Raw genomic sequence first — 19,569 nt, forward strand, 5'->3', positions numbered from 1 at the left:
TTCCAATTCTCTGTCTTCCCACTAAGTTTTGCTTTGTTGTATGCCTTTTATTTTGCTTTTACATTAGCTTTTACTTCCCTTGTCAGCCATGGTTGTACTATTTTACCATTTGAGTATTTCTTCATTTTTGGAATACATCTATCCTGCCATTGCTGCTCTTCTGACATCCCTTCCAGCAGTTCCTTTCAATTTACGTTGGCCAACTCCTCTCTCGTACCACTGTAATTTCCTTACTCCGGTAAGGAGTAAGGATGTAGTCTGATGTAGTCTGCTACATTAGACTTTACTTTCTCCCTAACAAATTTGAAGTTTAATTCAATCACATTGTGATCAGTGGTTCCTAAGAGCTCCCTAATCGCCTCCGGTTCATTACGTAACATCCAATCTAGTATAGCTGATCCCCTATTAGGCTCAATGACAAACTGCTCGAAAAAGCTATCACTTAGGCATTCAACAAACTCACTCTCTTGAGATCCATTACCAACCTGATTTTCCTAATTGACCTGCATGTTAAAATCTCCCATGACCACCTTAACATTGCCCTTTTGACTCGCCTTTTCTATTTCCTTTTGTAATATGTGGTCCACCTTCCAGCCACTGTTGGGAGACCTGTATATAATTGCTATCGATGCCCTTTTACCCTTGCAGTTTCTTAACTCAACCCACAAGGATTCAACATCTTCTGATCTTATGTCACATCTTTCTACTGATTTGATGCCATTTTTTACCAGTAGAGCCACGCCACCCCCTCTGCCTACTTTCCTGTCCCTCCAATATAACGTGTAACCTTGGGCATTCAGCCAACTACAACCATCCTTCAGCCACGATTCAGTAACACCTGTACCTGAAATGAAGATCAACAAGATCATCCAGCTCATTTCTTATACTACGTGCATTTAAATTCAACACCTTGAGTACCATGTTTGCTGTCCTTCTGATTCTACATCTCTTATGTTTTGATACTCAGCCTGATGACTGCAATTAAGTCCCATGACCTGCCTGCCCTTCCCTGCAGTCTGACTGCATGATATCTTTACTTTTTTACCATCCGTCCTATCCTGAGTCCCTTCACTCCAGTTCCCACCCCCTTGCCAAATTAGCTTAAACCCTCCCCAACAGCTCGAACAAACATGCCCAAGAGAATATTGGTCCCTCTAGGGTTCAGGTGCAATCCATTACTTTTGAACAGGTCATACCTCCTCCAGAAGAGATCCCAATAATCCAAGAACCTGAAGCCCTGCCCCCTGCACCAGCTTCTCAGCCATGCATCTATCTGCCAAATCATCCTGTTTCTACCCTCACAAGTGCGTAGCACAGGCAGCAATCCAGAAATTACTACCCAGGAGGTCCTGCTTCTCAGCCTTCTACCTAGATCTCTAAATTCTCTTTTCAGGTCCTCATTGCTTTTCCTTCCTATGTCCTTGGTGCCAATGTGTACCAAGACATCTGGCTGCTCCCCCCCTCTCCAAAATGTTGTGGACATGATCTGAGACATCCCTGACCCTGGCACCTGGGAGGCAACATACCATCTGGGTGTCCCGTTCACGTCCACAGAATCTCTTGTCTGTTCCCCTCACTATTTTGATACTAAAAGTTTTTGTTATGTATTTATTTGCGAACTTCAAAATTAATTTGGTAAGTTATCTACATATCTTCCAATATCCACTTGCTCTGGTAGTTGTTGATACTGATTGGAAAAATAGCTTAATGATCAAACAGACAAATGAATATATTGATCCAGTACTTCCTGATAGCCAGAAACTGCCCATGCTTGATGCTCACTTGTATTTTAATTGCATTGTGTATTAAATGAAGCCAGTATGATCATCTTCAACGAGACCTCACAGAGTGTTCACCTTCCAAATGTAACATTAGGTGGGAGGTGTTTTGGAGGGGCAGAGGTTTGGTGATTATGAGTGGAGTAGGTGCAGAACATGTTACCCACAGTAAAAAGGAGAAAAGCACTTGGACAGCTATCTCGCATCACTCAAAGTTTGGTTATTTATTTCTGAGTGGAGCCATTGTTCCTAAATTTGCTGCAGGTTCCTTACAAGAAAAAAATTGTAGTGTGGCAGTGAGAAATCAGCAGAATTTGTATTCCCCCATTGAACTCTGTGAGGATTGCAGTGGTAGGATGTAATCTCAGAATAACTGCCAAGTAGCAGAGAATTGCCATTGAGTCCTGAATTTTCTGGGTTATGTGAGATAACAATGTTCATTTTGAATAGACTATAATCATTTATCCATCGGGCAGTCAATTTCATTTTGCTTCTGAGAGGTAACCATAAACTACCAATCTATGATATTACCTATTTGAATTTCAAATATTAAAATTTCTGCAGTGTGTTTATATAGACATTGTATAGGAAGTGAAATGCATAAGAAAAGTTGAAATTAAACCTATCCCATTATCTAAGCTTTTAAAATATTCCAACTTTTTTCCATGCTTGCCATACAGGGTGTTCATCCTTACCAGTCTCTCAGCTACACCAGTGGAGATACGGTAGCAGATTCACCTGCCCACATTAGCCGACCGGGACTGCCAACAAGGGAAAGTCCTAGGAAGGAAAGTCTGCTGAGCTACTTGACTGGGAGCTTCCCTAGTCTTCACAATCTTCTTGAAGGAACGCCACAACGTAATGCAACAGTGATTAAAAGCAGCTCACTTACACGTCAAGGTATATTTCACGTTTGTTCCCATAGATCCACTTCTGAAAGCTTGAATTTTTTTTCTTCTTAGCCTTTACATGCATACTTTGCTGTTGTTTTATGTGAAGTGAAAGTGAGACATTGTCATGAAAGCTGTTTAAACCGACTCACCCAACTTTGGTGACTATTATACTACAAGTCAAAATTGAAATAGTTTTCAAAAAAATGTAGTAGGTATAACTTTCAAAGCTAAATTTCAGCCCTAATTCTTAATCTTTGATCAAGTGACATTGGTGACAACAAGGTTTTGCTCCCTTAATGAGTTCAGTGCCTTATATGTTCACTTTGACTGTCAAAATTTAGAGGAACCTTCATGAGTTCCCACAGCCCCTGATGATCCTGTGATTTCAGTCTCTGAGGCCAGAGACTCAGAAACTGTCAACGATTGTCAACGATCGACATTGTCAAATGTCAACGATTTCGATGAGGGCATTGAAAACTATATCAGCAAGTTTGCTGACGATACTAAACTGGGTGGCAGTGTGACATGTGAAGAGGACGTTAGGAGAATACAGGGAGACTTGGATAGTCTGGGTGAGTGGGCAGATACTTGGCAGATGTCATTCAATGTGAATAAATGTGAAGTTATCCACTTTGGAAGCAGGAACAAGAGGGCAGAGTATTGTCTGAACGATGTAGAGTTAGGTAAGGGAGAAATGCAAAGAGACCTAGGAGTCCTAGTTCACCAGTCAATGAAGGTGAATGAGCAAGTGCAACAGGCAGTGAAGAGGGCAAATGGAATGTTGGCCTTTGTTACAAGGGGAATTGAGTACAAGAGCAAGGATGTCCTTTTGCATTTGTACAGGGCCCTGGTGAGACCACACCTGGAATATTGTGTACAGTTTTGGTCTCCAGGTTTAAGGAAGGACATTCTGGCAATTGAGGAAGTGCAGCGTAGATTCACTAGGTTGATTCCTGGGATGGCAGGGCTGTCTTACGCAGAGAGATTGGGCTTGTACACGCTGGAATTGAGGAGATTGAGAGGGGATCTGATTGACCGTTTAAGATAATTAAAGGATTTGATAGGATTGAGGCAGGAAATATGTTCCAGATGTTGGGAGAGTCTAGTACCAGAGGGCATGGATTGAGAATAAGAGGTCAGTTATTTAAAACAGAGTTGAGGAAGAGCTTCTTCTCCCAGAGAGTTGTGGAGGTGTGGAATGCACTGCCTCGGAAGACGGTAGAGGCCAATTCTCTGGATGCTTTCAAGAAGGAGCTAGATAGATATCTGATAGATAGGGGAATCAAGGGATATGGGGACAAGGCAGGGACTGGGTATTGATAGTGAATGATCAGCCATGATCTCAGAATGGCAGTGCAGACTCAAGGGGCCGAATGGTCTACTTCTGCACCTATTGTTTATTGCCAATTTAGAGCACCCTTCAGGAGGATGAACCCACAGAAAACATCCGGCGCAGATGGGGTACTGGGCTGATTACTAAAGATCTGTGCAGATCAACTGGCTGGAGTGTTAACTGATATCTTTAGCCTCTTGCTTCGGCAGTCTGAAGCACCTACCTGCTTCAAGCAGGCTTTGATTATACTGGTGCCCCAAGAAGAATGTGATAATCTGCCTCAATGACCATCATCCAGCACTTTCATGCACTGTGATGAAGTACTTTGAGAGGCTGGTGATGAAACATCTCAAATCTTGCCTGAGAAGTGACTTGGATCTGCTCCAATTTGCCTTCTGACAGAGAGATCTGCAGCATAAGCCATTTCATTGGCTTCTCATTCAACCCTGGAACATCTGGACAGCAAAAATGCATACTTCAGGATGGTCTTTTTCAATTAGAACTCAGCATTTAACACCATCATCCCGTAAAGCTAATCAATAAGCTTCAATACCTTTGCCTCAATACCTCCTTGTGCAACTGGATCCTTTATTTTTCCACTTGCAGGCCCCAATCAATCAGCCTTCATCAGCACAGGGCTGTGTGTGAAGCCCTTTTATCTACTCACTTTATACTTATGACTGTGAGGTTGTACAGCTGCAATGCCATATTAGTGGATACGGTCCAGTCCATCACAGGTAAAGTCCTACCCACCATTAAGCATGTCTACAAGGGGTGTTGTCATAGGAAAACAACATCCGGCCTGAACCTGCACCATCCAGGCCATGCTCTCTTCTCACTGCTGCCATTAGAGAGGTGATACAGGAACCTCAGGACCCAGACTGCCAGATTCAGGCACAGTTATTATTCCTCAACCATTAGGCTCTTGAACCAGAGAGGATAATTTCATTTAACTTCATTCACCCCATTATTGAACTGCTCCCACAACCTATGGACTCACTTTCAAGGACTCTTCATCTCATGTTCTTGATATTTATTGCATGTTTATTATTATTATTTCTTCAACATGTTCAACAGAGTTGGGGTAATGATGCACCCCTGTTTAACTCTGGTCTCAACCTTAAAAGGTGCTGTTTCAGAGCCGCTGTTGCTGGTGACTGTTGCACTCATATCATTGTGCTAGAGCTGCAAAATCTTGAGGTATTTCTCCAGCCACCTGATTGTGGACAGTACTTGCCAAAGGGCAAGACGATTTGTAACCCTCCGGTTCGGTCGGCAGCGTAAGTCTAGGGAGGACGATCTCTGGCCCCTCAAACACGAGAAGTTTTGAGGTGCAGAACCTCCTGTTTGTGTGGATGCTGCGTGATTTGTTCCCCTGTTACAAATCAGTACCATGAAATAATGGACAGTACACCATGTGCAATTAAACGATTTAGTTTTATAATTCTTAATTTGACTGAAGGGTAAAGAAAAACAAAAAGAAAAGGGCCCATTTCAATGAAACAGTCTAATGTGCACAAGTTGGAGCTCATGGTTTCCCTTCCACTGGTCCTCCATCGATTTCCTTGGAATTTGTCAACTCCCTGCCCAATTCCAAATCTACTCCTTCCTGGTGTCTATGACCTCTCCTTTCAGGCATCTTCTCTCTTTATCTCTCGCTGAACAAAAGACCCAGATCACCCAGACTCAGGCACACAACAAGAGAAAACACTCCCTTCATTGGACGGCGCACATTCCAAAGCCCCGTCATCTCCAGTCATAACCCAAACACTGCTGCTACAGAAAAACCATTACATTTACAGTGCTTCTACAGAAAGACCTTTGAAATAGCGGTGGAACCTTTCCCAGGGTGTTACAGATTTATGGAGTCAAATGCTTTTGTAAGGTCTTTGAAGGCCGAATAAAGTGGGAGATTTTGTTCCTGGGCTTTTTCCTGCAATTGACGTGCTGAGAAAATCATGTCTGATGTTTCTCTGGCTGGACAGAAGCCACACTGAGACTCAGGCAGGAGATCTTGTGCCAGAGGTGAAAGCAGATCCGTAAAATTCGGGTGTAAGGAGGGAGATTCCTCTACAATTTCTGCAGTCAGCTTCATCACTCTTTGTAGAGTGTGACAATCAGGGCATCCCTGAATCTTCTCTTGATCCCAGATCTTGACAAGCAGGTCATAACTATGATTTAAAAGTTCCGTACCACCTTCCTTGAGGAATTCCATCAGGCCCAGTGGCCTTGTTCCTCCATTTTTTTTGCAGGTAGTCTACCGTCTTTGATACAAGGAGGCTCAAGGCAAAGAACAAGGTGTCAACAGCTTCCATCATGGAGCTGCAATATGCAGATGACAACACCATCGAAGCTCACTCTGAGGAGGATCTTCAGTGCATAATGGATGCTTTTGCCAAATCATACAAGCTCCTGGGACTTGATCTAAACATCAAGAAAGCCCAAGTCCTGCACCAACCTGCTTTCAGATCAAGCTCCTAAACCGTCAGCAATCCAAGTTGACAAGATCCCTCTGAATAACCATATAACATATAACCATATAACAATCACAGCACGGAAACAGGCCATCTCGGCCCTCCTAGTCCGTGCCGAACTCCTAATCTCACCTAGTCCCACCTACCCGCACTCAGCCCATAACTCTCCACTCCTTTCCTGTCCATATACCTATCCAATTTTACTTTAAGTGACACAACTGAACTGGCCTCTACTACTTCTACAGGAAGCTCATTCCACACAGCTATCACTCTCTGAATAAAGAAATACCCCCTCGTGTTTCCCTTAAACTTCTGCCCCCTAACTCTCAAATCATGTCCTCTCGTTTGAATCTCCCCTACTCTCAATGGAAACAGCCTATTCACGTCAACTCTATCTATCCCTCTCAAAATTTTAAATACCTCGATCAAATCCCCCCCCTCAACCTTCTACGCTCCAATGAATAGAGACCTAACTTGTTCAGTCTTTACTGATCATAACACTAATCATTTCCCATAACTTGGCAGCCTTCTTTTCAAGAGCCAACATTGACCTTGAAATAAATTGCAAAATAGGCTGTGTGAGTGGAGCCTTTCAGGCTGAGAAAGAGGTTTTTTGAAGATTGGGATATCAAGACCAACACTAATTTTCTGGTCTATAAAGCTATAGTCCTCCCCTTCTTGCTCTGTGGAGCAGAGTCATGGACAGCATATAGCAGGCCTATAAGATCCCCAGGAATTTACTCTTAAAAATGCCTCCAAAAATTCTGAGAATAGGCATACTAACTCCATCATCCTTGAGGAAGCTAACATTAACTCCATAGCCATAATCGTGACTCAATGCCAGTTGTGATGGATTGCAGACATCATTCGTATGCCTGACTCCCACCTCCCTAAAAAACTCCTGTTTGGCCAGCTCAAGGATGCAAGGCACAGTCCTGGAAGGTAGAAAAAGTGGTTCAAGGACAATATAAAAACCCACCTGAGGAAGTGCCACAACAACCTGAATGCATGGGAGAAATTAGCACAGGATAGGGAAAGCTGGAGGAAGGGCTGTCTGATGGAACTGCACAGCTTGAAGTATTAACTCCACCAGGCTGCTTGAGACTAACTGCCTCCGTGTAAGGAGAGAATGGGAAAGGCCCAACCAGCTACATCTGCCACCACTCAATAACCTTCACCTGTCAAAACTGCAATCGGACTTGTGGATCACAGATTGGCTTCTTAAGTCATCTCAGGACCCACAAGTGACCAGGTCAACCACCAGGAGAAGAATGATACTCCACTATGAGTAATCACTGATGACGATGACATAGTATTGTGCAGGGCAATAATAGTTTTGATTAAAGCATTTGTTTCAGCTGTTGATCTGTGGAAAAAATGCTCTTCTCTGACTTCCTCCTGCACAGAGGAAGAAAATTCAAAGGTATTATTGTTTGTATTATTATTTGCATCTCAGACATGGAACTGTTTCTTTCAGCTGTGTAGTTGCTGAGGTATGAAATGGAAGGGAAACAGGATTGGCATAGAACTTGTAGGTTATCCTGTAAAGCAATTACTTAATTTTTACTGTAGAATATAGATTATACATATATACTGTGTGTGTGTGTGTGTGTGTGTCTCTTTAAAAGTCTAATCTTCTTGGGCCCTTAGCTCCCAATGGAGTATGGGCCATCGGTGACCTCCCATCCTGATAATCTTCGGTTCTAAGCCAGTTGAGCCAGTTTCTCGAAGGTGGACCAGGAGAGCTTCCATCATCTAATTTTGGCCTTGACACCTCCTCTCCATGTGTACTTTGAAAGTACCTTTTTCCTCTTGCCCCAGGGATTCCATTTTAACACATGCCTGGTGATGTTGTGGGTTGGCTTCTTCAAGGTGTGGCTGTTTTTGCAGATTTGTATCTCTTTCGATTCCTGTCTGGTGTTTTCCTACTGAGTCTACTTGGTTACTTTGTCAGTCCAACTGATGTTTAGGATTTTTCTCAGGCACTTGTTGTTTTTGTAGTGTCTGTTTTGATCTCCAGGTTTCAGGGCCATATAGGAGCACTGTTTTAACATTTGAGTTAAAGATCTGATTTTGATTTTCCTTGATATGACTCTGGATGTCCACACTTCCTTCAATGTGGAAAACTGCTCTGATCTTGTTGATCTTGGCTTTGACACCCTCATCCATTCCACCATATATACTCTCAATGCTTCCAAGCTAGACAAAGAAAGACACTTCTTCCAGGGTTGTATCTCTCATCACTATGGGTCTGTTGCTAGTGCAGTTTATCCTGATCACTTTTGTTTTATCTACATTTGGCCTTCGACCTAGCATGGTGGAATTAGTGGTCAGGAGTGTTGATTCTCTTGCATCTTTTGGTTAGAGCATGACAGTAGGACGATGTCATCTGTAAACTCTGGGTCATCAGGTTGCCGCCACATAGTCCACTGGACTCCATTTCGTTTTTCACTTATCTGTTTCATAATCCTGTCTATTGCCAACAGGAACAGGAAGAGAGCCACCAAACTTCCCTGCTTCAGCATAGTGGTGCTTTCTGACAGGTTTCCTGCAATTATGACTTTGCATGACATGTTGATATTGGAGTTCCTGATGATATTGATAAGTGTCTGCATAATGTTTCATAAGTTTCCAAAGGGTGTTTCTATTTAAGTTATTGAAGGCTTTCTTGTAGTCGAGGAAGTTGACATAGAGAGAGGAATTCCATTTGATTGACTGTTCTATGATTATTCTTAAGTTAGCTATCTGGTCTATACAGGAGCGATTTCTCCTAAAACCCGCTTGCTGGCCCCTAAATGTTGTGTCAACTGCTTGTTAAAGGCGTTGCAGAATAATTCTGTTTGGCACCTTTCCTACGACAGCCATTAAGGACCTAACTCTGTAGATTTTACAGTCTCATAGGTCACCTTTCCTTGGAAGTTTGATAATGTGACTTCCCTTGCGCTCTTGTGGCATCTCTTCGTTGTCCCAGGTGTTTCAGAACAAAGTGTATAGGATATCTGCAGAAGGTTTAGGGCCTGCTTTCAACACCTCTGGTGGTATGCTGACTGGGTTAGCTGCTTTTCCTGACTTTAGCCTCTTGATTACCTGTATGATTTCCTTTTTTGGCTTGGTACAATTGACATCCAAGTGTGGTGGTGCTTCTGGAATTAAAGGAGATTCCGGAGGAGGTGGTCTGTTCAGAAGCTTATTGAAAGACTGTACCCAATGTTGGAGCTGTTCATCTTCTTTAGTTAAGATATTTTCATCTTTATCCTTCATGCGGGCGTAGATTTGAATTTGCCAGCTAGTTTCTTGGTAGTATTGTATAGTCCTTTCATATGCCCATTTTGAGGCTGCTTCTGCTTGGGACACACGGGTGTTGATGTACTCTCTCCTGTCCCTCCATGTTTCTCCTTGTGCCCTTTGTCATATTCCCTCTGTGCCTCTGCTTTCTCGTTCCTGGTCCTGGTTCTGCTTCTATTGTATTTTTCTTTTAGTTTTCTCCTCTTGTTGATTGTTCGCATCATTCTTGGTGTAATCCACTCTTTATGCTCAAATGTCCTTTTTCCTAGCACGTCCTCACAAGTTTAATTTATTGCCTCTTTGACAGTAGTCCATTTGTCTTTGATATCAATGCTTGGAACCTGTTGGAAAGTGTGAGGGCAAATCTATGAAGTGTTTCTTTGTCTTTCAGGTAGCTCACGTTGTGCTCAGTCTCTGATTGGGTGGTGCGTAGCTTTTTTATTGCTTCATCGTACTTTGGCGATCAAAACGTAGTGTCTTGGTCCTGCAACTGCACCACGTTTCACTCTTACATCATGGAGTGACCTTCAAACCTACCTTGAGATGCATATTGGTTTATCTGGTTCTTTGTTACCTTTTTTGGTGACATCCATGCTGCCTTGTGTATTTGCTTGTGTGGGAATAAGTTTCCTCCAGTAGCTAGCTTGAAGTTAGCACAAGTTTCAGCAAATCAGTTCAAAGGTTCAAAGGTCCAATTTAATGTCAGAAAAATATATGCAATATACATCCTGAAATGCTTTTTCTTCGCAAACATCCGTGAAAACAGTGAAGTGCCCCAAAGAATGAACAATTAAACGTGAGAACCCCAAAGTCCCCCCCTCCTGTAAGCAGCAGTGAGCAACAATCCCCCTCCTCCCAATGGCAAAAAAAGCAAGCATCAGCACCATCACTGAGCACTCAAATGTGAGCAAAGCAATAGCAAAGACACAGACTTGCAGTTACCACAAAGACTTTGTGGTTTTATCAGACATTCAACATACCACAGGTTCTCTCTCTCCCTAATAAAGGAAAGAGAGGTGTCTCCTTTTTCCCAGCGAGCTGGGAGACATAACAAACAACTTGCTGGTTTATGATGTTAAAAGTCTGTTACATCGCTTTTTTCGAGCTCCGTGCCTGAAGATCGCTAAGGTCTCGGGTCTTTGGGTCCACAGCAGTAGATTTTCCAACTTCCCCGACGACACATGGGTCTCCTTCCAAGACCATCAATCTGTCTGTCTCCACAGCCCCGAGATCTTAAGCTTCCAATCCAAATATGAGCTGGACTCTCAGGCTGAACCCTTGTCTTGCCGAACAGCAGCCAGTCCTGAAACTCCAAGAACAGGTCCCATTCCCAAAAGAACCGAAGTCTGCCTGTAACTTCAGGTTGGGGTCTTCAAAGGAAGCCTGAAGAGAAAAATAAAAAATATTAAAGATGGAAATAGAGCTGTTACCGAAGATGCAAGCAAAGGAGTAGCCATTTAGCGCCACCTTAGCTCTGCCTCATTTATGTTCCCCATTTTCATTCATTTCTCCGAGACGTGTTTCTCCATCATCTATTTGTATCTTGCATTATCCCTGCCTATTTTGGCACTAAAATCTCCTATTACAATGGTCAGGTCTTTTTCCTTCTTTCTGCTGATGACTCCACTGAGTGTGTTGTAGAACCCATCTTTGTCTTTTTCATTAACTTAATGAATAACTTAAGCTGTTTTCTTCTTGTGCTTGGCTTTAAAGCTAGCAGTGATAGTTGTTGAAGTGATGGCTTTCCTTGTGATCTTGGCTCTACGTGCTTCTGGTGTCATCGTGGAGGCTATACCCTCTGTATTTGGTGTATCATTGCTCTGAAGGTCTGAGTACTTATCCTGTCTCTCAGCTGAGTCTCTCCAGATGATGTCCATTTTGTCTCACTCAGTCCAAGAACTGACTTTTTGTACCTTTTCATCTCATTTGCTATGATGGTGGATTTTTCTGCCTGGTACATGGTTCTCACTTTCCAGCTAGCCAAGAAAGATGTGGACTTTGATGACAAAAGTGTTGTCAACTATACAAGATCCAGATAACTTACCCTGCAATGCATCATGTGCTCAAAATGTCGATGGTATGGTTGGAGTTCACCGGTGTTTCTGTAGTCCATTCTATCCACTGTATCCACTGGGATTGACCTACACAGCTTTGCAGGCCAGCCTTGCCCGTTTCCAGCTCTCATGACGATTACATAGGTTTAGACTTCGAATGTTTTGTGTGCGTACGTGCGTGTGTATAAGATGTGTACTCTGGCTATTTTATTAGGTACACCTGTTCATTAATGCAAATATCAAAATAGCCTATCATGTGGCAGCAACTCATTGCATAAAAGCATACAGAAATTGTCATGACATTCAGTTGTTCAGACCAAAAATCATAATATGAAAGGACCTGTTCTAAGCAACTTTGACCTTGAAATGACTGTTGATGCCATATGGGGTAGTTTGAGTGTCTCAGAAACTGCTGATCTCCTGTGATTTTCATGCACAGCAGTCCCTAGAGTTTACAAAGAATAGTGCCAATAACAAAAAAACATCTGGTGAGCAGCAGTCCTGTGGGCAGAATCACCTTGTTAATGAGAGAGTTCAGAGGAAAATGGCCAGACTGGTTCAAGCTGACAGGAAAGCAACAGTAACCACACATTACAACAGCGATGCACGGAAGAGCATCTCTGAAATAACAACATACCAAAACTTGAGGTGGATGGTAAGAGCAGCAGAAGACCCCACCAGGTTCCAAGGTGTACCTAATAAAGAGACCACCGAGTGTAGATTAAAGTTAATAAAAACAACTACTGTTAAATTCGATGATTAGGGCTAGAAGGTAAGTCATTAATTTGTCACATTTTCACAAAGTAAAGCCTCTTCTACTTTTTTAGGAGAAAGGAAACACTATCCAAGAATGTGAAAATGTTGCACTGTATTCCCGGTTGTATTTCAAAGAGTCATTTTTATTGTTCTGATATATAGTTTCATAAGTAGATCCATTTCTTGAATGCTAATTGTGACAATGGATGTTGTTCAGCTACTTATTTTGCAAATTCAGGAAATGCTGTTGCTACAGATATGTTGTCTGAACATCCACTTCTGTCTGAACCATCATCAGTCAGTTTTTATAACTGGATGTCAAATGCTGTGAGTAACCGAGGAAGCATTACTCAAGAATCACCAGTGCCTAGATCTGGCCACAACGCTCTTCCAACAGGTAAACCAATGGAAGCACATGTGGTATATATATACTGTATATAAAAATGCAGTCAACTAATATTCAAACAGCTGAATGATCCTATATTCAGAATCTAATGTTGACGTTAGTTAACACATTAATTGAAAGTTATAAAAATAATTAAATGCTCAGGAATCATAAGGTTTGAGGAAAATCACTTCTAGAAATAAATGAGCAAAGATGAAAGAGTGGAGTCATTTCATTAACTCGGCGTAAGATTTTGCTGCCTCCCCAGAGCAAATTAGTAACATGTCTGACTCCAATCTGCTAATAATAAATTCATTGCACTAAATTTCAGATCTCAATTTCTTGAGCGGTTTATTCTATAGTTTACAGCATCAAGGTTATAAGTACATTGATATTGGACAAAAGGATAAGGTATTAGTGAACCATTTCAACTGATTTTGCATCATGCCTTAGCCTTGTTTTCTTTATTGTATCCCTACAGCTACTATTGCATCTACAAACATATCCCAAATCCTTATTTTCTTGCCTTAGTTTCTGTAATTTTAATTGTTTTAAGTACTTCAATATGCTGCTATTTTCATGAGGCAGTAGGGCTTACAGCACAATTTCATTTTCTTCCAAAGATATGATGTTAAGCCGATAGTGAGACATCTGGTAAGATTAGCTATGCCATTATTCTCTCTATAGTTGAGTGGTTTTAATGTGGCTAGATTTCACTGTTTAACATATTTCATACCAAGTTAAGACCATAACAAATAGTAGCAGAATTAGACCATTTGGCCCATTGGTTCTTCTCATCATGGAAATAAATGAGCAAAGATGAAAGAATGGGATCATTTCATTAACTTGGATTGTAAGATTTTGCTGCCCTCCAGAGCAAATTAGTAACATAGCTGACACACCAACCTGATTATAATAAATTCATTGCATTAAATTTCAGATCTCAATTTCCTGAAAGCTGTTTGTTCAATAGTATACAACATAAAGGTTATAGGTACATTGATTTATTTTCCCAAACATGGTAACATTTTTTTCATAATTATTGCCTTGCAGTGCTGTATGCATGTTGTGATTAAGTATTCTGATTTAATGTTGTCAACTAATTCAAAGGAAAATGTATTTTCCCTTTCCTGAGAAATCAGTTATATGATAACATATAAAATGTCCAGTGTTTGTTGTAATCTGTGAGAAGGTTTCACTGCTAGTCCTATCGTACTTTTTTAAAAATTGAATTCCTATTTTTTTAATGACAGCATGCATGCTGACATGACTATGTTGCTTCTCCCAACGTGTTTTCGGTATGGACATCCTATAGGTAGTAGGCACCCAACCAGTTATCCAACCAGTACCCCTGATTTTCATTGCTGTCTACTGGCCCCAAAATAAAGGCCTGCAGGTAGGCTGGGGATATAAAAGATTACAGGAGACTCACTATTGGGAGGTAGGGGTTTCTGGGAAGAGGCTACAGATTGCTTAGGGACAGGAGGTTGGAGGGGCTGGAAGAAGGCTGGAGATTAGGAGAGATCTAGAGCTTCTGTGAGGCTGAGGTTTGCAAAAAAGGTATTAGACGTGTCTTGGAAACACGAGTGTACCTCTGACTTTTTAGTAGAATGAGTGCGTGAAATTTTCAGCTCAGGATTAGCAGTTGTGGTGGTACAGCACTGACAGAGTAACCTGGATATACTTCATGGTCAGCTGGGCTCTCTGAGGCGCTCACCAGTTCATTGGGATTTTAGGAAGAAATGTGCATGTATGTCAGAAATAACCAGACTGGAGAGCTTGACACCTGTAACCATTCAATCAAATTCCAATTAGTAAAAGCTGTAGGCACCAACAGTTGCAGCTATAACTAATCTAGGGCACTGGAAGACCTGGCTTATTTCTGCATATTCCAGCTGCAGTATGCAGTGTCTAATTATAAAAGGGACAAAAATATGGTTCTCCACAAACCATAACAAACAATAGTATTCAGTTTTAATCTACATGTATTAAGAAGCAAAGTTTTAATCTAAGTTTTCATAGAGTACTGGTTTTACATGTGATTTGGATTTATCATTTTTGGATGTGTTTACATTTTAAAATAGGATAGAACCATTTTACCTTGTGTCTATTAAATCCGAGGATCATTACTTGATCTTTAACTATTCACAATTTAGATTAATGAATTAGTTGAAAAAACAGTATCCAATTTTTTTGGTGGTAAGTGGCTAGCTGGAAAGATTTGGTGTCAAAAGAATAGAGTCCAGAAAAGCATATAGAGAAGTTAAGCATTTAAGATTTATGTGAAAAATGGGGGTTGGCGTAAGTTGGGATATGTGAGTTTATGCATTTTAATGGAAAGGCAAACAATGCTTTGACATGAGGAAGTGCTAGTATATTAGTAGGTTAATTAGTCTTTGTAAATTGTCTCCCAATTAGACTGGGGTTAAATTAGTGGGTTGCTGGGTGGCGTGGCTGGAGGGGCCATTAGGGCTTGTTCTGTGCTGTATCTCAAAATAAGATAAAACATATGCTGAAATACATGTAAAACCAAGATGATTTGTGGCTTATTTTGAATTGACTTGATTTACATTTGAAACAGTTGTGCATGCTGGTATGAGTTAGATTATTTGTTAAACTATTTCTATATCCCTCAAACATTTTCCACTTTGGTTTAAACATATTTCATTATTTTTGCATAGGTTTGATGTATAATCTTCCAACAATACAATCTGCATCCGACTTTAATACAATGCTCTCCAGTGATCAGAACACTCTGGATGGCACACAGTCACAGAATAGCACCAGTCAGGATGAAATTGTTGGTATTGAGGAGGGTAATCAAGGCCCTCCTGCTGTTCAGCTGGCTGATGCGCAGGTAATTGAAGTATCCTACAGTTTTAAGGTCATAAACACATTTAATATCATTGAAGTCGATTCTTAGTTTTACATTTGTATAAGTATGTTTCATTTTCATTTAATATCTCTCTTATGCACAATTGATCATTCTGAGATTAACATGGACCATCTCTCAGAAATAGCATTTTGGTAAACTTGTTTTATTTTTCATTTAAAATTATTTTATTTACACACTATCTGAAATTTCAAATTCACAGTACATTTTGTTTTTGACTTAATTTTATAAAGATTGAAGTAAAAATACAGATTTAAAATTACTCAATGAACTTAAAATATTATTCATCTTTCATTACTCTTAGGTTGTTTTTAAGCCTTTACTGAGCAATACCGGAATACAATCACAAGATATTGCACCTTTAACTTATGGGATGTATTTTGGGAAACATTTGTCATTTTCTGGAAGCCTGGATTGTCTCAGAGCTGATATTGTTGATTCTGATACATCGAAAGAAAGAAAGATCAGAAGGAAAAGAAGGTATTTAATTTCAAGTGTTGTTATTGTTTCTAATAGAGTCGAAAGACGGTTGAATTAATAATAAAGGTAACAACCGTTCTGTCATCAATCTTCAATCCTTTAATCTTCAGCTGTTTAGTTTATTTGAGCAGAAAGCTGACCAAAATTCATATCATTGATCTTAAAATTTTCATTGTCATTTCTTTAGGTTACCATGTACCTCTTAAGCAGTCGTCATAATTGTTGAATGTGGATTTCAATATGCACCACATACATTTTCGTTCTTGGGAGAAAATAATTCAAGCTCTAACTTGTCTTGAGTCACAATCGCGTTTTTGTTTCAGGAATGTGCTTCATGGCAAAATCAGCAATAATTGCCCTGAGAATGGTGGCGGTGAGGCACTATCTAGAAAATCTACAGTGTATCTGGTGAAGATGCTTGACCTAATGCCTCACTTTCAGTGCAAATACATCAGAATTACTGTCTCCTCTATAATCTGCATTGTGACACAATTTGTTGTATCAACATCAAAGCAAACTTGGGTCATAAAATCGTCATATGGTTTCACTTCTGTCTCGTGAACCCAAAACAGATCAACCTTTACTTCTAATGTAAACCTTGGCTTCTGTTGACAAACTATAAAAGTTCATAGTTTAATTATAGGCAATGTATAAGTAGTAATGCGTTTGTAATTAAATACATTTCAGCTTGAGCGCAGAATTCCTATCTGTTTCATCTTTTTTGATTTTCAGACAGGGCATGATAAACCTTCCACCTCTTGACTTCAAACCAGCCTTGATGTTTAACACCTTTTGCATAAATGCTATTGTGATGGACAGGCCAACTTATAACCAAAACTCAACAAATGCTCTTTCATTCCATGAACTTAATAGACATCATCAGAACACCTTCCATGTTAACTTTACTATCTCCTGTCAGTCTATCAGCCAGCACGTGGACATGGCATTAGTCCGTCTCATCCATCAATTTAGCACAATGGTCGATGATATAAAGGCTACTCAAACAGACATTAAACTGAGTAGATACACAGCTGGGTCTGTATCTCCCACACCAACATTCAAAACACGAAAACATCGGGATTTCCGTTCATCAGATTTCAGTCGCAGTTCTCGTGGCAGTCTTAATGGAGGTGTCAGAGGAAATAGCACAAAAGCGAGCAAAAGACTTGGAAATGAGAACAATAAAAGAGAAACACGAAATAAGAATTCATCAGGTCCAACACAAAGAAGAACCTCAAAGGTTTCCAGGAAGGGATCAAAGGATGTAGTGGACCATGTGACTATTCATATGGATGACTCTGACTCAATCACTGTGTCTGAACAAAGTGAGCCTTCTGCAGAGTGTTGGCAGAACATGTACAAACTGCTTAACTTTTATTCATTAATCTCAGATCCAACGGGTATCCTTGAAAAATCTTCTCCGGATGTATTGGAGCCTCCAGGTAGGATCAGTCTATGATTTTTTTAAAAAAATAGAAATCAGATTTGAAAGTTTACTCTGTTCCCTCAGATGCCATATAAATAACTTCAAATTTTTTTCAGTGTTTTATCACATCCAAGTGGTTACTTGTATAATTGCGGCTGCCATATCCTTAGCAATTGGATTCTAAAGTTAGATAAGGGAATATTTAGTTCACTGAGTTTGTTCCACTTAAGGGGTAAAACCTTATGTCCATACGCCATATAAAAAGCATTGATCTATATGAAACCCCTTCTTATTGGGTGTCTCTAGAGATATGGCTCATTATCCCCTTGCTAACAGCCACTGTGAGAAAACCACCTTTACAGACTCCATAAGACTAGGGTTGGTGTGACTTGGATCTCACCAAAACTGGGAAGTTGGGATGTCTCAACCACTTGAACCTTGATCTGTGAACACCGTGCAAATACTGCCCCTATGCAATTAGCCATTGGCAAAAAATAACAGATCGTACACTGCATACTATTATAAAGGAAGTATATTTATGAATGTCAACTTACACAACAATTATTAAAGAAGAAAAAAAGAAGAGCCCATTATAATTGAAACAGTCAAATGTCCACAAGGTTGGTGCTCAGATCTTCCAAAAGCTGGATGTGTCCATTTTACTCACAGTGCCAATTCCTATTCATTGATCACTGGTAGAATTTTCCATCTTGGGCTCCATCGAATCACACATTCCAGTTGGATCAAATCCTACGGCTGGTTCACTCAAGCCAATTCTTCTTTCTCCATCTCCCACTGGAAAGACCCCTTCCCCCCATGCCCATCACAAAACCTCTCAGCCCAATTCCACCAATCTAATTGGTTGAATCAACATTCCTAAGCTGAACATCATAACCCCTTATCTTTAACCGTAACCTAAACACTACTTGCAGAACACTTTGCTCCCACAGAAAGCCATCAAATGAACTACCCTATACATTAGCAGTAAAATCTTAACCAGGGCATTGCATATAATTTGCAGACTTTTGTCTGGTCTTCCTTGTGTTTGCTGCAATGTAACTTTCTTGAGTAACACATACAAATTGCTGGAAGAATGAAGCAAGTCAGGCAGAATCTATGGAGGGGAATAAACAGTCAATGTTTCAGGCCAAGACCCTGAAGTCTGTCCCGATGATGTGCCTCAGCATTTTGTGTGTGTTGCTCAAGGTTTCCAGCATCTACAAAATCTCTTGTGTAAATGTAATTTTTTGATGTTTCCATTATTTTAATAACATTTCATTATAGTGAGAGAAGATGAGGTTTATGTGTATAGAAAACTTTAAAATTGCATGGAATTACCCCATTTAAATTGCAAGTCAGTTTTAACAATTAATAACTAAAGTTAATAATTGTTAATATGAATAATGATGCTATCTCAAATGGTAAGGCTGCCTGTTTGTTGACTGGAAATAGAGATTCAATGAGGTGAATTTTTGTATTCACCACTTATTGGACTGATGTTTGACCTTCCAAAGCCATAAGCAAGCTTCACATTGTAGCTGCTTGAGAGTTACATTTTCAGAGGCATTGCACAGCAAATTATTGTTTTAAACTTAAATACTTCCTGATGATTTATTACATTGTCTGTGTTTTCTCACAGTCTCTACTGATAAAATGAACACAAATTTATCAAACCTCCACAAGAATCTTTATGGTCCTTTCACAAGGATAACAAAGAAAATAAATCACATAGCATAGATAACAATTATTTGTTACTTAATATAAATATTTTATGCAAAGGAACTTTATCTTTGACACTTTCTCCATTTCACC

General features: G+C 40.3%; 1 protein-coding gene across 1 annotated transcript in view; it reads left to right on the forward strand.

The window, feature by feature from the left end:
• kiaa1109 (KIAA1109 ortholog) overlaps positions 1 to 19,569 on the forward strand; it is a 418,633-nt gene that overhangs the window by 276,262 nt on the left and 122,802 nt on the right. Inside the window, exons 43-47 of the mRNA XM_059965080.1 lie at positions 2,459 to 2,678; positions 12,791 to 12,970; positions 15,640 to 15,815; positions 16,156 to 16,331; positions 17,064 to 17,773. Of these exons, the coding sequence (XP_059821063.1) occupies positions 2,459 to 2,678; positions 12,791 to 12,970; positions 15,640 to 15,815; positions 16,156 to 16,331; positions 17,064 to 17,773 (1,462 nt within the window). The remainder of the gene's footprint in view (positions 1 to 2,458; positions 2,679 to 12,790; positions 12,971 to 15,639; positions 15,816 to 16,155; positions 16,332 to 17,063; positions 17,774 to 19,569) is intronic.

This window comes from Hypanus sabinus, chromosome 3 (genome assembly GCF_030144855.1).
Source record: "Hypanus sabinus isolate sHypSab1 chromosome 3, sHypSab1.hap1, whole genome shotgun sequence".
Lineage (NCBI taxonomy): Eukaryota > Metazoa > Chordata > Chondrichthyes > Myliobatiformes > Dasyatidae > Hypanus > Hypanus sabinus.